Source organism: Convolutriloba macropyga, chromosome 14, assembly GCF_964194025.1.
Source record: "Convolutriloba macropyga chromosome 14, txConMacr16.3, whole genome shotgun sequence".
In the NCBI taxonomy this organism is placed as follows: Eukaryota; Metazoa; Xenacoelomorpha; order Acoela; family Convolutidae; genus Convolutriloba; species Convolutriloba macropyga.
The window spans coordinates 32,191,193-32,213,161 of record NC_134481.1 but is presented as its reverse complement, the minus strand read 5'-3'; the positions used below and the strand labels follow the sequence as shown (position 1 = coordinate 32,213,161).

At 38.3% G+C, this 21,969-nt stretch overlaps 1 protein-coding gene across 1 annotated transcript; it reads right to left on the bottom strand.

Annotated features, from left to right (window-relative positions):
• Positions 1-17,560: 17,560 nt before the first annotated feature.
• LOC142352906 (uncharacterized) lies at positions 17,561-20,848 on the bottom strand. The gene is made up of 2 exons (XM_075405061.1): positions 18,475-20,848; positions 17,561-18,156 (listed from the first exon to the last, which is right to left on the bottom strand). Exons 1-2 carry the CDS (start codon positions 20,846-20,848, stop codon positions 17,561-17,563), a joined length of 2,970 nt encoding a protein of 989 aa, XP_075261176.1.
• Positions 20,849-21,969: the final 1,121 nt, after the last annotated feature.

The window sequence follows — 21,969 nt, the reverse complement described above, 5'->3', positions numbered from 1 at the left end:
TTTTGATTATAATTTGTTCCCACTCCTTTTTGCGCCCGTTGGGATCTAGTTCCTTACATCCTAATAATTCGCCGTTTCAGTCGTTTGTTGAAATTTTGTTTAAAGCAAACAGATTCTTTGGCGAATCCGATTTATGCGTCTGGCTGTGATTATCTTTTGTAATTATGCAAAGTATTTGGCTCTAAGTCTCTTTTTAGGTGGAAGTTTCTTGTTATCGAATCCAATTTGTGCGTCTGGCTCTGATTGTAAATTGTTCTCTTTCCGCTCTGCGCCCGTTGGGATCAAATTCCTTGCATCAGTTGCGCTTCACTTTGCAATAGCGCAATTTTCCTCCTGACGCAGATCACATATAGATCTATGTTAAGCTATTTTTTATATTTTTATCACACAACAATTTTTACGCTTATTTGTAAGTACGCGAAATATTCGGATCCTTTTCACGTACCCCCAGTACTTTATGTTTATCTACATTTATCATGAGGATAAATGACTAAGGAGTAACACCAGACAGGTCCACCCTTTGGGAGATTTGAACTTGGTCAGCATTATAACGACTGCTCGGACATCAATTGTTTTTTATCTAAGTAGGGTCGGATATTAGTTGTCGGAAAAAAAAATAATTACGTAATGGCTGAAATGTTGCTGTTAAAAAACGTGCAAAAATTTGGTTATTATAGAAGTTGAAATTTTTATTATATCTACAGAGGTAACTAAATGGGAGGTTGAAGTATGGGGACAACGTTTGAATGGCTGTATGAACAAAACTGGTAAAAAATTTTGAGCATAATTTGGGTTAAAAAAGTGACCAGAGGATGATTTTGGCAATGATAGTGAAGTTATTCAAGTTCTTTTTTGAATTGGTCTGTATTTGTGTTGTGATAAAACGAGCAACCAGACTTACAGTGTGTTGGTTTTTGTTCTTTATTGTAAGAACTTTCTGTTTGCGTCTGCCAGGGTCAGCGTAGTGAGAAGGCACTCTGTCAGCAATGTTCGTATCAAATTGTCTTGAGAAGCCGTTTTTCCTCTTCCAAATTAGGGCGCGGTCTTCATTTACATAAGACACAATGTGGTGATGATCAAAACTTATGATTTTCTTGTGCCATATTATGTTATGCGTGCCCTCGCAAAAAAGATCAAAACAAGATCTGAAGGATTAATTTACTAAGAAGCGGATGCTTTTATTAGGTTTATAATAACAATTAAGCTGTAAATTGTCTTGCTCTCCCGGTTTCATCATCTAACTCAATTGAGTCTTTAGGTGACTTTTTGTCATTATAGATTTAACCTGTCAGCCTAACCAACATATGGCGTTAGGGATTAGAAGTGATTGGGCGGACGGTGGAACTAGAAAAAAAATGACACTCACAGCCGTATGTCGATTGACCAATGAAAATGATTGGTTTTATTTAAAGGGCAACAAATGCAAAAAACGGAGAATTGACCAAATGTATTTTCAAGGTATTCTAATGTGTGTGATCGGGCTGCACTGGAGGACATCGGAAAATCCAAACGGCTGCTGAGTAAAGTGAAATAGAAAATTTTTGAAGCCGATTAATTCCCGTGCTCTGATTGTTGATATCAAACTCAGCACTTTAACCAGAAACCAGAAACCAGTATGACATCAAACCAGAAAAAGGTGCTATGGCGGCCACAGAGTAAAAAAAATGAAGCGAAAATTGACCACCCCATAGATAAATCGTTACAACTAAATAAATTGCCGATTCACACGTTTTATTTAGTTTTCATTAAACACAATCAGATTATTTAGCCGATCCAATTCAAGCATTCGGATGTGATTCTCAATTTATTTTTTTTGGCTCTGCGCCCGTTCCACTCTAATTTCTATCCCCGTTTGCGCTGCATTGGGTCCATCCCATATGCGACTGACAGTGACCTTGGGTTGACTTTCACTACCCAGTTTTTTAGGTTTTTATCACGGTTTTTTACGCCCATTTGTAGGCAAGGGATATATCTAGTGTTATGTGGTGCGCCCCCTTGCCTCCAGCGGCCTCCTCTGTCCTCATTATTATAAATGTTGGTGCTCAGTGGTCAAATAATGTATAACTGAACATCATGATAATCCTACCATAATAAGCTGCTGTAAAGGGAAAGAATCGATAGTTCTGGTTGTGAATTTACATTGGATTTTTTTTCATTTGTGCCCCCATACGTTATGTACCTTAGTGTAGATCAACTTACGTTCTGTGGGTTTCGTGCCCCCAGTTCATTGTTTAACTAGACTTACTCTGCGGTTAACCTCTTACGAGTGACACCAGAAGCAGCTCCAAACATAAGAGGGTCTGAATTTGTTGATCAGTGTGACTGCTTACCCATTTTTGGGTCAAATCTAAATAGGGCCGGCTGTTTGTGGTCCGAAAACATGTTATTACATGGCGAATGAAAAATTCGAACATGGGGGTTAATAAAAACTGAAGCATATGCTGATTATAGAAAGAGAAAAATTAACCATATCTGCAGAAGTTTTTAAATGAGAGGTTGAAGTAATCAGACAACGTTTGAATGGCTGGATGAATAAAACTATTTAAAATTCATCTACTATTGCGTTGTGGTAAAACCAGCTATTAGAGTTACAGTTTTTGGTTTCTTTGTTCTTTATTGTGAGAGGTTTCATGCCGGCTCTGCCAGGTTAGCAGTTGTGAAAAATTGTGTCGTCGTTTTTCTAAGCGTTGGTGGCAGGTACTTCGTCTGCGATATTCCTACCATCAAATTTTCTTGAGAAGCCAGAGGTTTCTCTTTGACATGAGGCTCTGGTTTATCAATCTTATAAGAAACAGTAAGCCGGTACATAGTGTACAAATGGTTAATTTGATCGAAAATTTGTCTTCAATAGTGTGATTGTAAAATATTCAGAACATATGATTTGGAAAAAACCACCATGAGATGATGCACAAAGACTTACCGGTGTCTCATTGCGTATTTTGACATGGATGCACTTGCAAGATGATCAAAACAAGATCTGAGGAACTGATTTATTAAATAGCAGATGCTATTTAATAAATTTACAAAAACAATTAGGTTGTTACAAAAATCTATCAGTGGTCACAATCACGCTGACCATATACAGACCTATGTGAAGTTTTTTTGTAAATTTTTATCACAGTATTTTTAACGCTTATTTGTAAGTAGGCAAAATATTCGGCTCTAAATCTTGTTTTTACGTACCCCCAATACATTACGTTTGTCTACAATTACCGTGAGGATAAATGGCTACAGAGTAACACTAGACAGGTCCACTCTTTGGAAGATTTGAACATGTTCAGCATTATGACGACTGCTCGGACATCAATGGTTTGTATCTAAGTAGGGGCGGCTATTGGCCCCAATTGTTTTGCTCTCCCGGTTTCATCATCTAACTCAATTGAGTCTTTAGGTGACTTTTTGTCATTATAGATTTAACCTGTCAGCCTAACCAACATATGGCGTTAGGGATTAGAAGTGATTGGGCGGACGGTGGAACTAGAAAAAAAATGACACTCACAGCCGAATGTCAATTGACCAATGAAAATGATTGGTTTTATTTAAAGGGCAACAAATGCAAAAAACGGAGAATTGACCAAATGTATTTTCAAGATATTCTAATGTGTGTGATCGGGCTGCACTGGAGGACATCGGAAAATCCAAACGGCTGCTGAGTAAAGTGACATAGAGTATTTTTGAAGCCGATTAGTTCCCGTGCTCTGATTGTTGATATCAAACTCAGCACTTTCACCAGAAACCAGAAACCAGTATGACATCAAACCAGAAAAAGCGATATTCCTACCATCAAATTTTCTTGAGAAGCCAGAGGTTTCTCTTTGACATGAGGCTCTGGTTTATTATTCTTATAAGAAACAGTAAGCCGGTACATAGAGTACAAATGGTTAATTTGATCGAAAATTTGTCTTCAATAGTGTGATTGTAAAATATTCAGAACATATGATTTGGAAAAAACCACCATGAGACGATGCACAAAGACTTACCGGTGTCTCATTGCGTATTTTGACACGGATGCACTTGCAAGATGATCAAAACAAGATCTCAGGAACTGATTTATTAAATAGCAGATGCTATTTAATAAATTTACAAAAACAATTAGGTTGTTACAAAAGTCTATCAGTGGTCACAATCACGCTGACCATATACAGACCTATGTGAAGCTTTTTTGTAAATTTTTATTACAGTATTTTTAACGCTTATTTGTAAGTAGGCAAAATATTCGGCTCTAAATCTTTTTTTTACGTACCCCCAGTACATTACGTTTGTCTTCAATTACCGTGAGGATAAATGGCTACAGAGTAACACTAGACAGGTCCACTCTTTGGAAGATTTGAACTTGTTCAGCATTATGACGACTGCTCGGACATCAATGGTTTGTATCTAAGTAGGGGCGGCTATTGGCTGCCGGAAAACTAATAATTGCATAATGAATGATATATTAGGGTTAAATAACCTGCAAAAATTTGGTCACCATAGAACGAGACATCTTCACTATATCTACAGAGGCAATTAACTGGAGGTTGAAGTATGGGGACAACGTTTGAATGGCTGATTGAGTAAATATAGTAAAATCTTTTTGAGTATAACTTTGGTTACTATTGTGATTACTTATAAAACGATAGTCTGTAGGGCCATTTTTTTTGAGTAAAAGCGACAAGACGGTGGAATTTGGCAATGCCCGTGAAGTTTTTCCAATTTTGTGAAGTTCATCTGCTTTTGTCTTATGACAAAATTTTCTTGTTCTTTTTTGTAAGAGTTTTCTGTTCGCGTCTGCCAGGGTCTGCGTAGTGAGGGGGTTCTTAGTGAGCGATGTTCCGATCATCAAATTTCCTTCAAAAGCCGGGGTTTCTCTTCTAATTTATGGCGCTGTCAATATTCACCTAACGACCGTTTTGATGGTACATGAAGAGCAACTGATAAATTTAATGCTTTTTTTCGAATAGTGCAATTGTAAAAAAAAATTAGAATAATTGAAATCGAAAAAACAATGTAATGATCATGAAAACTTGGGGGTGTCTTGTACCGTATTATTTCATGCGTGCCCTCGCGAGATGATCAAAACAAGATCTGACGAACTAACTTACGAAGAAGCGGATGCTTTTAATGGGTTTATAATAACTATTAAGCTGTAAATTGTCTTGCTCTCCCAGTTTGATCATCTACATCAAATGGGTCTTTAAATGTAATTGTGTCTATAATTGGCAATGATAGTGAAGTTATTCAAGTTTTTTTTTGAATGAGTCTGTATTTGTGTTGTGATAAAACGAGCAACCAGGCTTACAGTGTGTTGGTTTTTGTTCTTTATTGTAAGAACTTTCTGTGTGCGTCTGCCAGGGTCAGCGTAGTGAAAAGGCACTCTGTCAGCAATGTTTGTATCAAATTGTCTTGAGAAGCCGTTTTTCCTCTTCCAAATTAGGGCGCGGTCTTCATTTACATGAGACACAATGTGGTGATGATCAAAACTTGTAGCCCCGTTTGCACTTCATTGGGTCCATCCGATAACGCAACCCAACCATCTGCGTCTGAAAGTGACCTTGGGTTGACTTTCATTACCCAATTTTGTCAGTTTTTATCATGATATTTTTTACGCTTTTGTAAGCACGGGAATTATGCAGTGCTATGCTGTGCGCCCGTTTGCCTTTTGCGGCCTCCTCTGTCCTCATTATTATAAACTTCAATGCTCAATGGTCAAATAACGTATGAATCAACATCATGACAATGGTACCGCAATAAGCTGCTGTAAATGGAACGACCTAACAGTTCTGAATGTCAATTTACATTGGATTTTTCCATTTAAACGCCCAGTACGTTATGTACCTAAGTGTAGATAAACTTTTGGTTTCGTTCTCCAAACACACTTATCTAGACTTACTGTGCGGTTAACCTCTTACGAATAACACCAAGCAGCTCCAATTATAAAGGGGTTTGAACTTGTTGACCAGCGTGACTGCTTACTCATTGTTGGGTCAGCGTTAAGTAGGGGTGGCTGTTTGGGGTCCGAAAACATGTTATTACGTGACGGATGAAATATTCGAACCTGAGGGTTAAATAAAATGCAAGCATATGCTTATCATAGAAAGAGAAAAATTAACCATATCTGGAGAAGTTATCAAATGGGAGTTTAAAGTAATCAGACACCGTCTGAATGGCTGGATGAGAAAAACTAATAAAATTTTTAGAGCACAACTTTAATTACTGTTTTGTTTTCTTATAAAAACGATATTCTTATGGAGTTTCTCTAGTTATTTAAAATTCATCTGCTTTTGCGTTGTCATTAAACTAGCTATTAGAGTTAAAATTTATGGCTTTTTGTTATTTATAGTCAGAGGTTTCTGGGCGGGTCTGCCAGGTTAGCAGTTGTGAAAAATTGTGTCGTCGTTTTTTTCTGCGTTGGTGGAAGGTACTTCGTCTGCGATATTCCGATCATCCAATATCCTTAGGCGACCAAAGTTTAGTGTTCTCTTTGACATGACGCTCTGGGTTATCATTCAGAAAAGAAACAGTAAGCCGCTAAAAGCAATCAAACTTTTTGTCAAATCCAAGTTATGCGCCTCGTTTTTGATTATAATTTGTTCCCACTCCTTTTTGCGCCCGTTGGGATCTAGTTCCTTACATCCTAATAATTCGCCGTTTCGGTCGTTTGTTGAAATTTTGTTTAAAGCAAACAGATTCTTTGGCGAATCCGATTTATGCGTCTGGCTGTGATTATCTTTTGTAATTATGCAAAGTATTTGGCTCTAAGTCTCTTTTTAGGTAAAAGTTTCTTGTTATCGAATCCAATTTGTGCGTCTGGCTCTGATTGTAAATTGTTCTCTTTCCGCTCTGCGCCCGTTGAGATCTAATTCCTTGCATCAATAGCGCAATTTTCCTCCTGACGCAGATCACATATAGATCTATGTTAAGCTATTTTTTATATTTTTATCACACAACAATATTTACGCTTATTTGTAAGTACGCGAAATATTCGGATCCTTTTAACGTACCCCCAGTACTTTATGTTTATCTACATTTACCATGAGAATAAATGACTAAGGAGTAATACCAGACAGGTCCACCCTTTGGTAGATTTGAACTTGGTCAGCATTTTAACGACTGCTCGGACATCAATTGTTTTTTATCTAAGTAGGGGCGGATATTAGTTGTCGGAAAACAAATAATTACATAATGGATGAAATGTTCGGGTTAAATAACTTGCGAAAGATTGGTTTTTACAGAAATTGAAATTTTTATTATATCTACAGATGTAACTAAATGGGAGGTTGTAGTATGGGGACAACGTTTGAATGGCTCTATGAATAAAACTGGTAAAAACTTTTTGAGCTTAATTTCGCTTAATGTTGTGATTACTTAAAAAACTAGAGTCAGTGAAGCCAATTTTGTTGGAAAAAAAGACCAGAGGATGAATTTGGCAATAATAGTGAAGTTATTCAAGTATTTTTTAATCAATCTGTATTTGTGTTGTAATAGAACGAGCAACCAGACTTACAGTGTGTTGGTTTTTGTTCTTTATTGTAAGAACTTTCTGTGTGCGTCCGCCAGGTTCTGCGTAGTGGGCGGGCACTCTGTCAACAATGTTCTTATCAAATTTTCTCGAGAACCCGTTTTTCCTCTTTCAGTTTAGGGCGCGGTCTTCATTTACCTTAACAAAATGTGGTGATGATGAAGGCTTATGGGTTTCTCGTGCCGCATTATGTCATGCGTGACCTCGCAAGATTATCAAAACAAGATCTGAAGAACTAACCTACTAAAAAGCGGATGCTTTCAATAGATTTATAACAACAAGCTGTAAAATGTCTTGCTCTCCCGGTTTGATCAGCTACCTCATTTGAGTCTTTAGGTGACTTTTTTGTGAATGTCTTTTTAGCCTGTCAGCCTAACCAAGATATGGATCTAAGAATTAGAACTTAATGGGCGGACGGCAGAACTGGAAAAGAGTGACACTCACAGCGGTATGTTGATTGGCCAATGAAAATGATTGGTTTAATTTAAAGGGCAACATATGCAAAAAATGGAGAGTTGACCAGTTGTTTTTTGAAGAATATCTAGGTGTGTGCTCGGGTCACGCTGGTGTACGTCGGTAAATCCAAACGCTGCTATAGCGGCCACAGAATAGGAAAATGAAGCGCAATTTAACCACTCCATAGATAAAGCAACGACAACTGAATAATTTGCCGATTCATACGTTTTATTTAATTTTTATTAAACGCAATCAGATTATTTAGCCGATCCAATTCAAACAGTAGGATATAATTCTCGTTTTATTTTTTTGGCTCTGCGCCCATTCCACCTTAATTTCTAGCGCCGTTTGCGCTGCATTGTGTCCATCCGATACGGCAACCCAAGACCCCGCGACTGGCAGCGACCTTGGGTGGACTTTCATTACCCAGTTTTGTAAGTTTTTATCACGGTTTTTAACGCTTATTTGTAGGCACGGGATATTTGCAGTCATATGCTGTGCAAACGTTTGCCCCTATCGGCCTCCTCTGTCCTCATTATTATAAACTTCAGTGCTCAGTGGTCAAATAACGTGTAACTCAACAACATGATAATCGTACCACAATAAGCTGCTGTAAAGAGAACGACTCAATAGTTCAGATTGTGAATTTAAATTGAATTTTTCCACTGAAAAACCCCGTACGCTATGTACCTAAGTGTAGATAAACTTTTGGTTTCGTACCCCAATACATTTATCTAGACTTACTGTGCGGTTAACCTCTTACGAATAACACCAAGCAGCTCCAATTAAAGAAGGTATGAACTTGCTGATCAGTATGACTGCTTGTTCATTGTTGCGTCTGATCTAAGTAGGTGTGGCTGTTTGGGGTCGGGAACATGTTATAACTTGACGGTTGAAATATTCGAACATGCGGGTTAAATAAAATGCAAGCATATACCTATCATAGAAGGAGAAAAATTAACCATATCTGCAGAAGTTATTAAACGGGAGGTTGAAGTAATCAGACAAAGTATTAATGACTGGATGAATAAAAGTAAAATATTAAGAGCACAATTTAAGTTTCTAATTTGATTTCTCATAAAACGATAATCTGCGAAGCCCATTTTTTTGAACAAAACCTACAAGAGACTGAATAATTTATTGCGAGAAGTTTCTGGGCGGGTCTGCCAGGTTAGCAACTGTGAAAGTTTGTATTGTCGCTTTTTTCTGCATTGGTGGCAGGTACTTTGTGTGCAATATTCCTATCGTCAAATTTTTTTGAGAGGCCAGAGGTTTCGCCACGACATGAGGTTGGTTCTGGGTTTTTATTGTTATAAGAAACAGTAAGCCGGTACATTTAGAGTACAAATGGTTAATTGGATAAAAGTTTTGTCTTCAATAGTACAATCGTAAATTATTCAGAGTATATGATTTGGAAAAAAACAACCTTGAGATGGTGCGTGAAACTTATCGGTGTCTCAATGCGTGTTTTGACGTGGGTGCGATTGCAAGATTATCAAAACAAGATCCGACGAACTGATTTATTAAATAGAAGACGCAATTAGGTTGTAACGGAAGTCTACCAGTTGTCACAACAAGACGCCCTCACCTTCGTCGATGGGAGCTTCATTGTCGCGGAGAAATAGAGTGCTGCATAACCCAAGCACATCATAGTTAAAGCGACGACAGTTAATAATTCGCCGTTTCAGATGTTTGTTGAAGATTCATTAAGAGCGATCAAACTCTTTGTCGAATCGAAGTTATGCGTCTCGCTTTGATTAATATTTGTTCTCATTCCGCTCTACGCCCGTTGGGATCTAGTTCCTTACGTTAGTTGCGCTCCAATTTCCGATAGCGCAGCAGCCCGCCTCCTGACGCTGACCATATATAGACCTACATTAAACTTATTTGTAATTTTTTTCACAGTATTTTTTTACGATTATTTGTAAGTACGCAAAATATTCGGCTCTATTTAACGTACCCCCATTACATTATGTTTATCTACACTTACCGTGAGGATAAATTGCTAAGGAGTAGCAGCAGACAGGTCCACTCATTGGAAGATTTGAACCTGTTCAGCATTATGACGACTGCTCGGACATCAATGGTTTTGCGTCTGAGTAGGGCGGCTGTTAGTTGTCGGAAAACAAATAATTACATAATGGATGAAAATTTTGAGTTAAATAACTTGCCAAAAAATTTGGTTATTACAGAAAGAGACATTTATATGATATCTGCAGAGGTAGTTAAATGAGAGGTTGGCGATGATTGCAAAGTTATTCAAGTTTTTTCGATTTTTCGAAATGAATCTGCTTTTGTCTTGTGATAAAACCAGCAACCAGACTTACAATGTGATTGTTTTTGTTTTTTGTTGTAAGAACTTTCTGTGCGCGTCTGCCAGGGTCTGCGTGGTGAGCAGGCACTCAGTCAGCAATGTTTCATCATCAAAATTTATTAAGAGGCCTGGTTTCCCCTGACAATTTAGGGCGCGGTCATCATTTACCTATAAACATTAATACATTGACAACAAGTGATAAATTTCCTGCTAAACTTTTTGAATTGTGTAATTGTAAAACTTTTAGAATGTTTGATATGTAAAAAACAAAGTGTTGATAATGAAGACTTATGGGAGTCTCGTGCTGTATTGTTATCATGGCTGCCCTCGCAAGATGATCAAAACAAGATCTGAAGAACTAACTGATTAAAAAGTGGATGCTTTTAGTAGGTGCATAACAACAACGTAGCTGTAATTTGTCTTGCTCTCCCGGTTTTGATCAGCAACCTCAATTAAGATTTTAGGTCACCTTTTTGTGAACATGTATTTAGCCTGTAAACTTAACCAACAAAAGGTGCTATGGCGGCCACGGAGAAAGAAAATGAAGCACAACACGACCATGCCATAGAAAAAGCGACCACAGTTACTGGTTTGCCATTTCAGATGTTTGTTGAACTTTTATTTAAAGGAATAAGAATCTTTATCGAATCCAATTTGTTCGTCTGGCTCTGATTGTAAATTGTTTTCATTTCACTCTGCGCCCGATGGGATCCAATTCCATGCATCAATTGCGTTCTAATTTCCGATAGTGCAACCTGCCTCATGACGCTGACCATATATTGACCTACGTTAAGCTATTCTGTAAATTTTTTATAGCATTTTTTACATCTATTTTGTAAGTACGCCAAATATTCGGCAGTAAGTCGGTTTTTCTTCTGGCTTTTGGGGCATTCTGCTCTGCGTCTTTTTAGATCTAACATCGTCCTCCGTGTTCACTTCTATGGCCCTCCCCGTGCTAAGTGGGCGTCGTATAACGTTTAACCCACATCATTTATTATATCTTAATGGGGGACTGTTTTGGAAAAGATTCAATGGTTTTGGTTGTGAATTCACATGCAATCTTTTTTGTTTGCGCGTCTTGTACATTATGTACACCAGTGTAGATAAACATAATGTACTGGCGGTTACTTAATCCCAAAGCATTATGTTTATCTAATTTTACTTTGAGAATAAATGATTGAGGAGTAACACCACACAGGTCCTCATCTTGAAGATTTAAACTTGTTCAGCATTCTGAAGAGTTCTCGGACATCAATATCCAAAGAGTGCGTGGTTAGATCTAAGTAGGGGCGGCTGTTATTTTCCGAAAATAAATAAACGCATAGCGGGCGAAATATTTGAAAATGCGGGTTAAATAACTTGCAAAAATTTTGCTATCATAGAAAGAGACATTTTAATTATATCAGCAGAATCAATTAAATGGGAGTTTTGAGCATCGGGACAACGTTTGAATATCTGTCAGAATACCTAGTACCATTTTTAAGCATAATTTAGGTTATTTCTGTGGTTACATATGAAACGATAGTCTGTGGGGACAATTTTTTTAGCAAAAGTGAAAAGATGATGAAATTTGGCAATGATTAGAAAGTTTTTCCAATTTATTGGAATTCATCAGCTTTTGTCTTGTGACAGAAACATTAACTAAAATTACAGTGTGTTGTTTCTTATTTTTCTTGTTCTTTTTGTAAGAGGTTTCTGTGTGCGTCTGTCAGGGTCTGCGTAGTACGCGTGTAGTTCGTCAGCAATGCTCCGATCATCAAATTTCCTTAAAAAAACGGGGTTTCTCTTCCAATTTATCTTGCCGTCATTATTTTCCTTACAAACAATTTTGGGGTACATTGTGAACAAGTGATAAACTTGATGCAATTTTTCTTAAGTCGTTTTAAGCCGAAATTTTGTGGTGGTTTGTTTGGTTATCAAACTCAGCACTTTAAAAGCAGTTTTTTGCAAAAAAAAATTCAACAAAGCAAAAATAAAAACTTTGAGTGGTCATAACCAACCCCTTCCCCCTCAACTCCCGGCGTCGGTGAGTGGAGCGCAACCCGACCAAACCATAGATAAAACGACAAAAACTAATCCATCCGCCATTTCATATGTTCATGCGTTCATAATCTCCTTAAGGCAATGTGAAAGCCTAGGAGATTTTTAAGGCAATCACAGCTAGTAAATAGTTCAATTGTCACAGATTATCATACTAGACGCGGAATGCAATATCCAAAAGCGCGTCCTACCATCGTTCTTCGGTTCTCCGCTGTCTCCATCAGCACGGCGATTGTATTCGCTAACAACGCAGGAGGGGGGACTTAACATCATGGAGCCAATGGGTTACCAAAAGGAGTACGCTGCCTCGCCAACCGTATGCGCTCCTACTGAAGTCGAGGTTCGGGCAAATGCTCATCTCAACCAAGAAAGCATAACGCGCGACCGACGTAACGCACCCCTGAATAATTTTCAATCACGTAAGAAGGGTCCTATGGAAAGCCTTCAAATCGAACAACGCCAGCAATTAGAAATGGCTTGGGAAAAAGAAGCCTCGAGCTGTCTGATAGCTCCATCGATTAAACGTTAAGGTTAAACGGCTCATGTGGCCTCTTCTGTGCTTACTATTAAAACCACCGTGCTCAGTGGTCATACAGCACATACATGATGCTAAATACACCATTATAGTGTGCAGTAATGGGAAAAACCAATGGTTCTGATTTTGGACTAGCGTTGGATTTTTCCGTTTTTAACCTCCGTAGGTTACAATAACTCTCGGAGGTACCCCAATGCAGATAATTGTAACGTACTGGGTTACATAAGTCCAGTACGTTAAGTTCATCTGCCTTTACTGCGCAGATAAGTAGCTCAAAAGCGTCTCCATTTTAAGAGGGTTTGAACTTGTTGAGCGATTTGGTTGCTTGGACATTTGTGCGTCGGAGCTAAGTAACGTTTGTCAGTGGTCTGAAAACTTATGATTACGCTAAGAATGAAATATTTGAACATGCTGTTGAAATAACTTGTGAGCCAATGGTTACCATAGAAAGAAAAATGTTTACCACATATGCAGAAGTTATTAATTGGATGGTTGAAGGATGCGGACCACGTTTGAATGGCTGTCTAAAAAAAATTAGTAACAATTTAAAAGAGCGAGAAATAGGTTATGTTAGAAATTTGATATATTGTAAAACGATAATTTGTTAGCAAAAAAATTGTTAATTTGTTAACAAAGATGACACAAGTTTTCAGTTTGCAAAAAAGTGAAAACAATTTTTGACTTATGGGAGTCTCGTGGCGTATTTTGTCATGAAAGCCATCGCAAGATGATCAGAACAAGTTCAGGGAAACTAAAATAATAAATAGCTATTCAATTTGTTTTTTACAACAATTAGCCTGTATATTCACTTGCTGTCGCTGGCTGTCCAGCTACCTCAATGAAGGCTTCAGGTGACCTTTTTCTGAGCATGCGTGTAACTTGTCAATCTACAGGACATACGGAGATCGGAATTACAGCAGAACAGTCGCAGAGTCGAATGGGGGAAAAAGAAGACGCAATGCGTGATGTTTCGATTTGATTGCCCAATTAATGTGATTGTTTTAACTTAAAGGGCAACACATAGAAAAAATGGAGAATTGATCAGCTGTCTTCTCATAAATAACTATGTTGTATGGTCGGCTTGCGCTAGAGGACCCATGAAAAGCCAACATTTGTGCGAACTAAGTAACGGCTGTCGGTGGTCTGAGAATTTATAATTACACTACGAATGAAATATTTGAACATGCGGTTGAAATAACTTATAAACCTATGGTAACCATAGAAAGAAAAATGTTTGCCATATCTGCAGAAGTTTCTTAATTGGATGGTTGAAGGATGCGAACCACGTTTGAATGGCTGTATAAATAAAATTAGTAATAACTTAACTGAGCGAGAAGTAGGTCAGGTTTAAACTTCGATAAATTGTAAAACGATAGTTTGTTAGCAAAAATTTTTTTTGAACAAAGATGAACTAAGTTTTCAGTTTGCGAAAAAGTGCAAACAATTTTTGTTACCTCAGTGTAGATACCCATAAAGTACTGAAACTTAAGTGCACCTAGTACGGTATTTTAATCTACACTTACCGCGTGGGAAAATGGCGCACGAATGATACCAAACATTTTTTAAGAGTGAGCTTTTGAACAGTTCAATTCTTGGCCATTATTTGGTTGAATCTAAGCAAGGGCGGACCACTGTTAGTAGTCCAAAAACATATAATTACGTTAAAAAAATGAAATATTTGAATATTGAGGATTTCAACTAATTCACAAGAATATGGTTATCATGGAAAAATAAATGTTTACCATATCTTCAAAATTTATTAAACGGGAGGTTGAAGTATTAGGACAAGGTTTGAATGGCTGTATGAATAAACTAGTATCTGTTGTTAGATTAAAAAATAGGTCCTTAATTTGATTACTTATAAATTGGTAATTTGTGGAGCCATTTCTTTTGAACAAAGGTGACAGGAGGACGAATATTATTGTGAATATTCTCCATTTATTTGGTTTTAATTTGCATTTTTGTTGTGATAATTAAAATTAGCAAATAGTGTTACGGCGTGTGTTTGTTTTTTCTCAATTGTAAGAGGTTTCTGGACAGGTCTGACCGGGTAGCAACTCCAAAGGCGTGTACCGTCTCTTTTCTATTCGTAGTGAGCAAGTAGTCTTTCTGCTTAGATAGCGTTGTTCCGATCATCAAATATTTGAGAAGTCGTACATGAGAAACTGTATGGTGGTAAATAGAGAGCAAAAGATAAATTGGTTGCAAATTTTTTCGTTTAATTGTAAATTTTTTTCAAATAATTGATTCGGAAGTATAACGGCATGGTTATCATGTAGAACTAAGGGTGTTTCAAAGAGCATTTTGTCTTAGGTGGACTCGCAAGATGATCAAAACATAATTCCAGAAACTAACTTATTATATCGCGTACGCTATTATTATTACAACAATTATGCTGTATATTGACTTGCTATCCCTGGCTGACAAGTTACCTCGATTGAGACTTCAGGTGACTTTTTTCTGAATATGCCAACCTTTTGGACATAAGGAGCAAAGAATCAGAGCCAAATGCCCTCAGAGTCGATAGAGAAAAAATGCGATTCACAACCGAGGGTTGCAATTTGACTGGTCAATTTATGTGGTTGGCTTAAATTAAAGGGCAGCAAATAGAAGAAACGGAGAATTGATAAGTTGTTATACCATGACTATCTTTGGTGTCTGGTTAGGTTGCTCTGGAAGATGTCGGTAAAGCCAAAAGAGCATAGAGTAGAGTGCCTTAGAAGAGATTTAATTCCAATAGTTTCCCTTCCTCTGATTGCTTGATATTAAGCTCTTTAAATGCTCTTTCAACAAAAAAGTGTAACAAAAATCTATCGGTGGGGTCACAACCAGCCGCCCCACCCTGCATCAAGGGGAGGGTTGCAATCACGTAAAATTAGAGTGGCGCGCAAACCGACCACACCATTCATAAAGCGACCACTGTTACTATTTTTTGCCATTTCAGAAGTTTGCTGAGATTTTACTTTAAGCAATCAGATTATTTTGCGAATCCAATTTATGCGTCTGGCTCTGATTATCATTTGTTCTTGATCCGCTCTACATCCTTTGGAATTTAGTTCTTTGCATCAATTGCGCTCCAGCCATTGGCCCATCCAATGCCGCAACACGCCTGACGCTTAACATATATAGACCTAGTGTTCTATTTTCGTAAATTTTTATCACAGTATTCTTATACGCTTATCTGTAAGTACGGGCAAAATTCGGTTCCAAGTATTTTTTGGCTATCTGCTGTGCGTCGTTTCAGCTCAACCGGCTTCCTCCGTGTTCTCCATTATAGCCCTCAAAACCTTTAACCAACAAAAAAGTTATTATAACTTAAAAAGTGGACTCTTTTGGTATACACCAAATGGTTCCGGTTATGAACTCACATCCGATAGTTGTTGTTCACTCCCCGAGTACACTATGTACATCAGTGTTGATAAACAAAACGTATTCGCCTTTTCGTAGCCCCTCTACAGTATGTTTATCCACACTTAACTTGAGGATAAATGAGTCCATTAAACCGCTCCACTTTTTTGGAAGATTTGAAAAAGATGATCATTATGACAATTGCTCGGACATCAAAGGGTCGGATCTAAGTAGATGCAGTTGTTATTTGTCCGAAAACAAATAATATCCAAACGGATGAAATCTTTGAAGATTTGTTTTCATTAACCTCCAACATTTTGGTGATAATAGAAAGAGACATTTTTGTTATATCTGTAGAAATAATTAAATTTGACGGTGAAGTATGGGGACAAATTTTAAGTGGCTGCATGAAAAAACTAATCATAAATTGTTGAGTTTAATTTAGATGTTTTCTATTAAGACGATAGTCTGTGGAGTCAATTTTGTTGAACAAAAGTGACAAGAGGGTAAAATTTTTTCAAAATTTTTTGCGAAGTTTTCCAGTTTTTTGAAATTCAATTGCATTTGCCTAGTGATAGAACCGGCAACTCGAGTTACAATGTGTTTTCTTTACTGCTTTCTTGCAATAGGTTTCTGTGCGCGTCTTGCTAGGGTCTGCGTAGTGAGCAGGAACTTCGTCAGCGTTGATCAGATCATCCAATCTCTCTAAGAAGCTGGAGATTATCATCCAAATTAGAGCGGGTCATCATTCACCTAAAAAATCAATTTGGTCGTACATTGAGATTAATAAAAAATTGGATGCAGTTTTTTTTTAATTGTCTAAGTGTAAAATTTTTAGAATATTTAAAACGACAAAAAAAAACAAGAGACTTACAGGTACCTAATGGCGTATAATGACATGAGTTCCCTTGCAAGATGATCAAAAAAAGATCTGAAAAACCAAGCTATTAGAAAACGACGCTTCAATGGGTTTATAAAAATAATTATTCCGTAAACTCACTTTTTGTCCCTCGCTGAACTGGGACCTCAGTTGAGGTTTCAGGAGTAGTATATAATACCTACGTAAAGAAAGGGGGGTTATCATTCGACTCTTAACCATAGGATAATAGGTAGTGGCGGTTAAGTGGGAATAGGATAGGCGGGATAAAATCATTCCGCCGCTGTTTATATCCCTCTCCTATTCAATCTTTCCCTTTTGAGTCTTGCCGCTTTTGTTTCCCTTTAACTTTGCTTTCTGTCTCGCCGCTTGCTTTTGATTTCAAAACACTCAAACAAATTAAATTAAAACCAAATTTCACACTGCATGCATAATCAATACTGGTTCAGTTTTGCGTGTCTCTCTCTGGGCAATTAAATTTAATTATGCACACTAATATCGCCTTGCAGTTTTGCACACTGGGCCCTCTGACTCGCTTTCACTTGCTTCTTCTGCCTCAAAATTAATGAACGGATTATCGGGCGTAGAGTTTTCTTCAAAACTGGCATCGAAATCAACGATATCGCTACTTTCAATATCCGAATCATTTATATTCTGAGCAGCGACAAAACCGGGGTCTGGTGGTTGCCATGTGTTGGAGCTTTGGGTGGTATCTGGAGAGGAATGTGGTACAACAAAACTGTTATCCCACTCTGGGCTAGAGCTCAAAAGTAAGTCGCTAAAATCGTCATAATCCCATTCCACATCGTCGTTATTCCAATCAATTTCATCGATAGCATAATCGACAATTTCATAATGGCCAAACGGGAGGGTTTTTATGCCATCGGGTAGTATATAGCGCTTGTTGTCAAAAGCTGACAGACAAATTTTGTTTGTAGTAACTGTCTGCAGCCTGTGGTGGTCGGACACAATCCTGGTGTTCTCTGAGCGCAGGTGGTTTCCAGTGCTGAGAGTGTTTAAAAAGTCGACGTGGCGAAGATGTTGTTGTGCGGCCCTCGTCACCCCTTTTGCTGAAAGTTTTCGACAACCTAAAAGAAAGAAAGAAATGAGAAAAATTAAGTGCTATTATAATTACTAGCCCCTTATGTAACTATAATACGATTTAACACCTTCCAGATGCCTATTAACCCAATACGAAATTTTATACAACAACTAACAATTTTGTTTTATGAGAGAATAAACTTACTTTTTGACAGGATGGAGTACAGCTTCGGCTTCAAACAGATAAAGTCAGTAATATAGTCGCCGGCGAATTCGTCCTTGTATTTGAGGACGACTCTTTTGTTAGTGGTATCGTAAAGAAAGTGATTGGGTGGGTAATTTGAGAAATCAAAATGACTTAATACTGACTGAGGCTTCTGCGATAACTCTGTATAAAAATCGTCGCTTTTTATCGCATAGAGGAGACTCTGTATCGCTGTAAAGAAGGCGACAATTAAAGTTGGGGCGCATGACATTGTAATGGAATGAGTACATGTGGAATTTTGCAAGATCTAATATAGTCGCTCCCACAATTGTGGGAGTGTTCCAATAAATGGACTTCGGCCGTGTGGTCAAGGCTGCTAAATTCTCCCCAAAAATCATATAGCGATCAAACTCAAATCTGGATATTATCTTCAGCGCATGCTCGGCATCTCTTGAGATTGTTATTTTATTTCTGCGTCTTTTCGATTCGCAGTTTTTACCATAAACTGCATTATTCATCAGTTTATAAAAGTTCTCTTCAAACTTGTTTGACGCAACTTGCCGCTTTTCACTATTTAGTGTAATGTATGGCAACAGCCAGTTTTCTTGTCGAAATTGAAGCACTCTGTGAACTTTCCTGATTACCAAGCCGAGTTGGACATAGAGTTTCAGCAGTTTGTAGTGGACCACGTATCTCTCTTTATCAAAGAACGTTTGTAGGAGTTTCTTTACTTTGGAAGATGGGAGATTGTGTTGTTCTTTTAATTCGATCTGGTAATCGCTCAACCACTCATCTTCAACCACGTCTTTTGTGGGCGCCAACGGAAAATCGCGATGCTCATCATGAAGGCTCGGCGGGTAAGAGATATGGACCTCTAAAAAGTATCCAATGCTAGCGTCATCGGCGGTGTCCAAAATCTCTTGAAGTTGAATATCTGTGTTGAACGCAAAGTCGGCGAGCGGTAGTTTCTCTAATTGCATTACGCCGCCATAAAGGTTATTAGCGTCGACACAGAAACCAAAACAGGATTCCTCCGTGCTATCGTGGTTGGGAATATAGGAGTTATTTGCAGTGAAGAGCCGACTTTCAAAGACAGATGTGACTCCACCGCGAATTGCGGGTTCAATCATGTCCAAGTGTTCGCGCTCAGTCAGTAGCTCGACATTGGCTTTGCAGATTCTAAGTGATGCTTCCTTAGCCATATTGGGTAGGGTGAAGAAGTGCATACAGTCCAGTTTATACGTATCGAAACTCAACTGTCGATGGAATTCGCAAACACATGCTAGTAGTGCACAGTCGAGCTTCAAGTATGAGTCATGATAATCCTCCAGTGTTCCACATTCCAGAATTTCCCACATCCTGCGTGCATGTTGTAAATTAGTCTCCGTTACCTTCACTGCCCCTCCGTCCAGAGTGTTACCCCACTTGCTCAGTGGTGGGAGACTGGTGTCACTGAACTTGGACCGACCAGTCACATAAGAGTAAGGGTAGTAGCCTTTCTGTTTGAGTAGCTGAAGGTTAGCATCAGATAATGTAGAAAACATTGCCCTCATTATTTCGAAACGGTCATCGGGTAAAATTTCAACAAGTTTCTCTAAAGAACTGTTCATCATCTTGAAGGAGTCTATGAATCGAAGATATTCGTAAACTTTCACTGTTTTTCCCTTTTCGGTTACGAAAGTGTCAATAAGCACACCAAATGTCATTGATATGTATTTTTCGTCGGTGGCTGGTATGACGCTGATGGTTGTGGTTGGCTCGCAGTTGTTCAGTGCCAAGCAAATGTGATGTAAGTCATAATTTTGAATATTATGACCCACAACAGGGGTGAAATTGATATTTCGTCTCAAGCGATTGCATTTCGCATGTGCCCATCCCAAGAATTTACCACTGTAGTGGCAATGGTCCAGGTCAATTGTGTTCTCTGGATCTTCCGTTTCTGAAAACGATTTTTCGCAAATCCAACAGTGCGTAGCGTTAGACTTTCCCAAGTTTCGTCTATCGCCTTTGAAGAAAGGGTGCTTCCTTTTCTGCTGATAAATATCTCTGGCTAGTTTGTGAAGCATTTTGACAAAATTTGTCATGCAAGCAGGAGAACTGTCTACATGATGAAAGATTGGCTTTGATGAGTGGTGATCTATCACTGTTAGCGCAAAGCCACACGGTTCATGTATCTCCTTGACTTGTGTAAAGGCTTTATCACTTGGTCTCTTGCAAGTAGACACGGGTCGTAAAAAATACTCGAAGTCAAAATAGATAACAAGAGGGACAAACCACGTAGCAGCCAAGTTCGTGAACTTGTATGAGTTGTTCTCACTTGAAGGCATATGAATGACAGCAGGTGCATTTTTGCGACAGTTATTGAGATGTAGGTTGTAACTTTCAAGTCCTTCTCGACAAATCCAAAAACAGTTTCGACAAATTTTGTAGGAGAATCTGTAATCAAGTTCTCGCACGTAGCAAACAACCTTCACAAGGTTTGTAATGAGGATGTAGTGATGACGGTCACAGTCGTACAGCAAAAGTAAATCCATTACAAAATCTGAGCTGTATGACGAAATTTTTAGAGGGAAAACTGGCCGTTATCGTATCCAAACACGTTTACCTGAACGTTGTTGAGTGTTTCAAATTGAGGAATGTCTACAAAGCCCATCGGCATAGTAAAATCGCCCAGAGGTTGATGCAGTCCTGGTTGATTGTATGTAGTTGGTGAAGTTTTGTCGGTTTGATAGTTTCGATCAATTCTATCTAAACTTATCTGATGATACATGTGATAAGCGGCCACAAAACAATACCTGAAGCAATCTCGATCTTCGTGGTTCCTAACGTTGAGCAATCCTCTGCAGTTGGCAGTTTTTGACGGCAACGCGATGTATGATGAACCAAGAATTGGTCTGAAACGTGCGAATTTGAAGTCAACTTTGAGAACTTTTTCGAGTGTCCAACCACTCCCCAAAGAGTTGAATGTTGTCAATACGCTCATCATCATCTCCATCATTTGCCAATACGCTTCATCCGACAGTCCATTTGCATAGACAGGAGTCATCAGAGAGTTTGCGTATATTTCAATACTGTCATCTTCTGGCATATCTGGCTCATCATACATAACTTTGACAAGCCGCAATTTTGCATACAAATGAACTTTTTGAGGACCCTGGGTCAACTGCTCACTTATTAGAGTGTCTATTTTGGGTTTTTGTATCCGCATAAAGTTTTCGAGATCATTGGACTCTTCGGCCGCTGTTGACTCGAACGATCTCAGTACTCCATGGAATGCACTTTCCAACGGAGTGTCTCGAGGCTGAAATTGTTCACCTAGGACGGGTAAGTGATGAACGGAAGTCATATGCTGTACGTAAAGATGGCAATCGTTGAATCCGAGTAGGCAGCTTTGACAGCAATTGGTGAATCGTTGGTGTGCAGTTTTCATGTGTTCTCCGAGCAAAGAAATCTTCCGACAAGTAAACTCACATAATGAGCATTGATATACGGGTAAACCAATCTCATCAGGATGGAATTTATGCTCATGCCTGGAGCGATTTCCTTTTGTACTCAGAATAGAATCACAATAACGACACTGGAAACCCATTTTTTAAATTGTCTAACTTTAGTAAGAACGAATTGTTAAACTCGAGTACGAACAGTAGAAACGAAT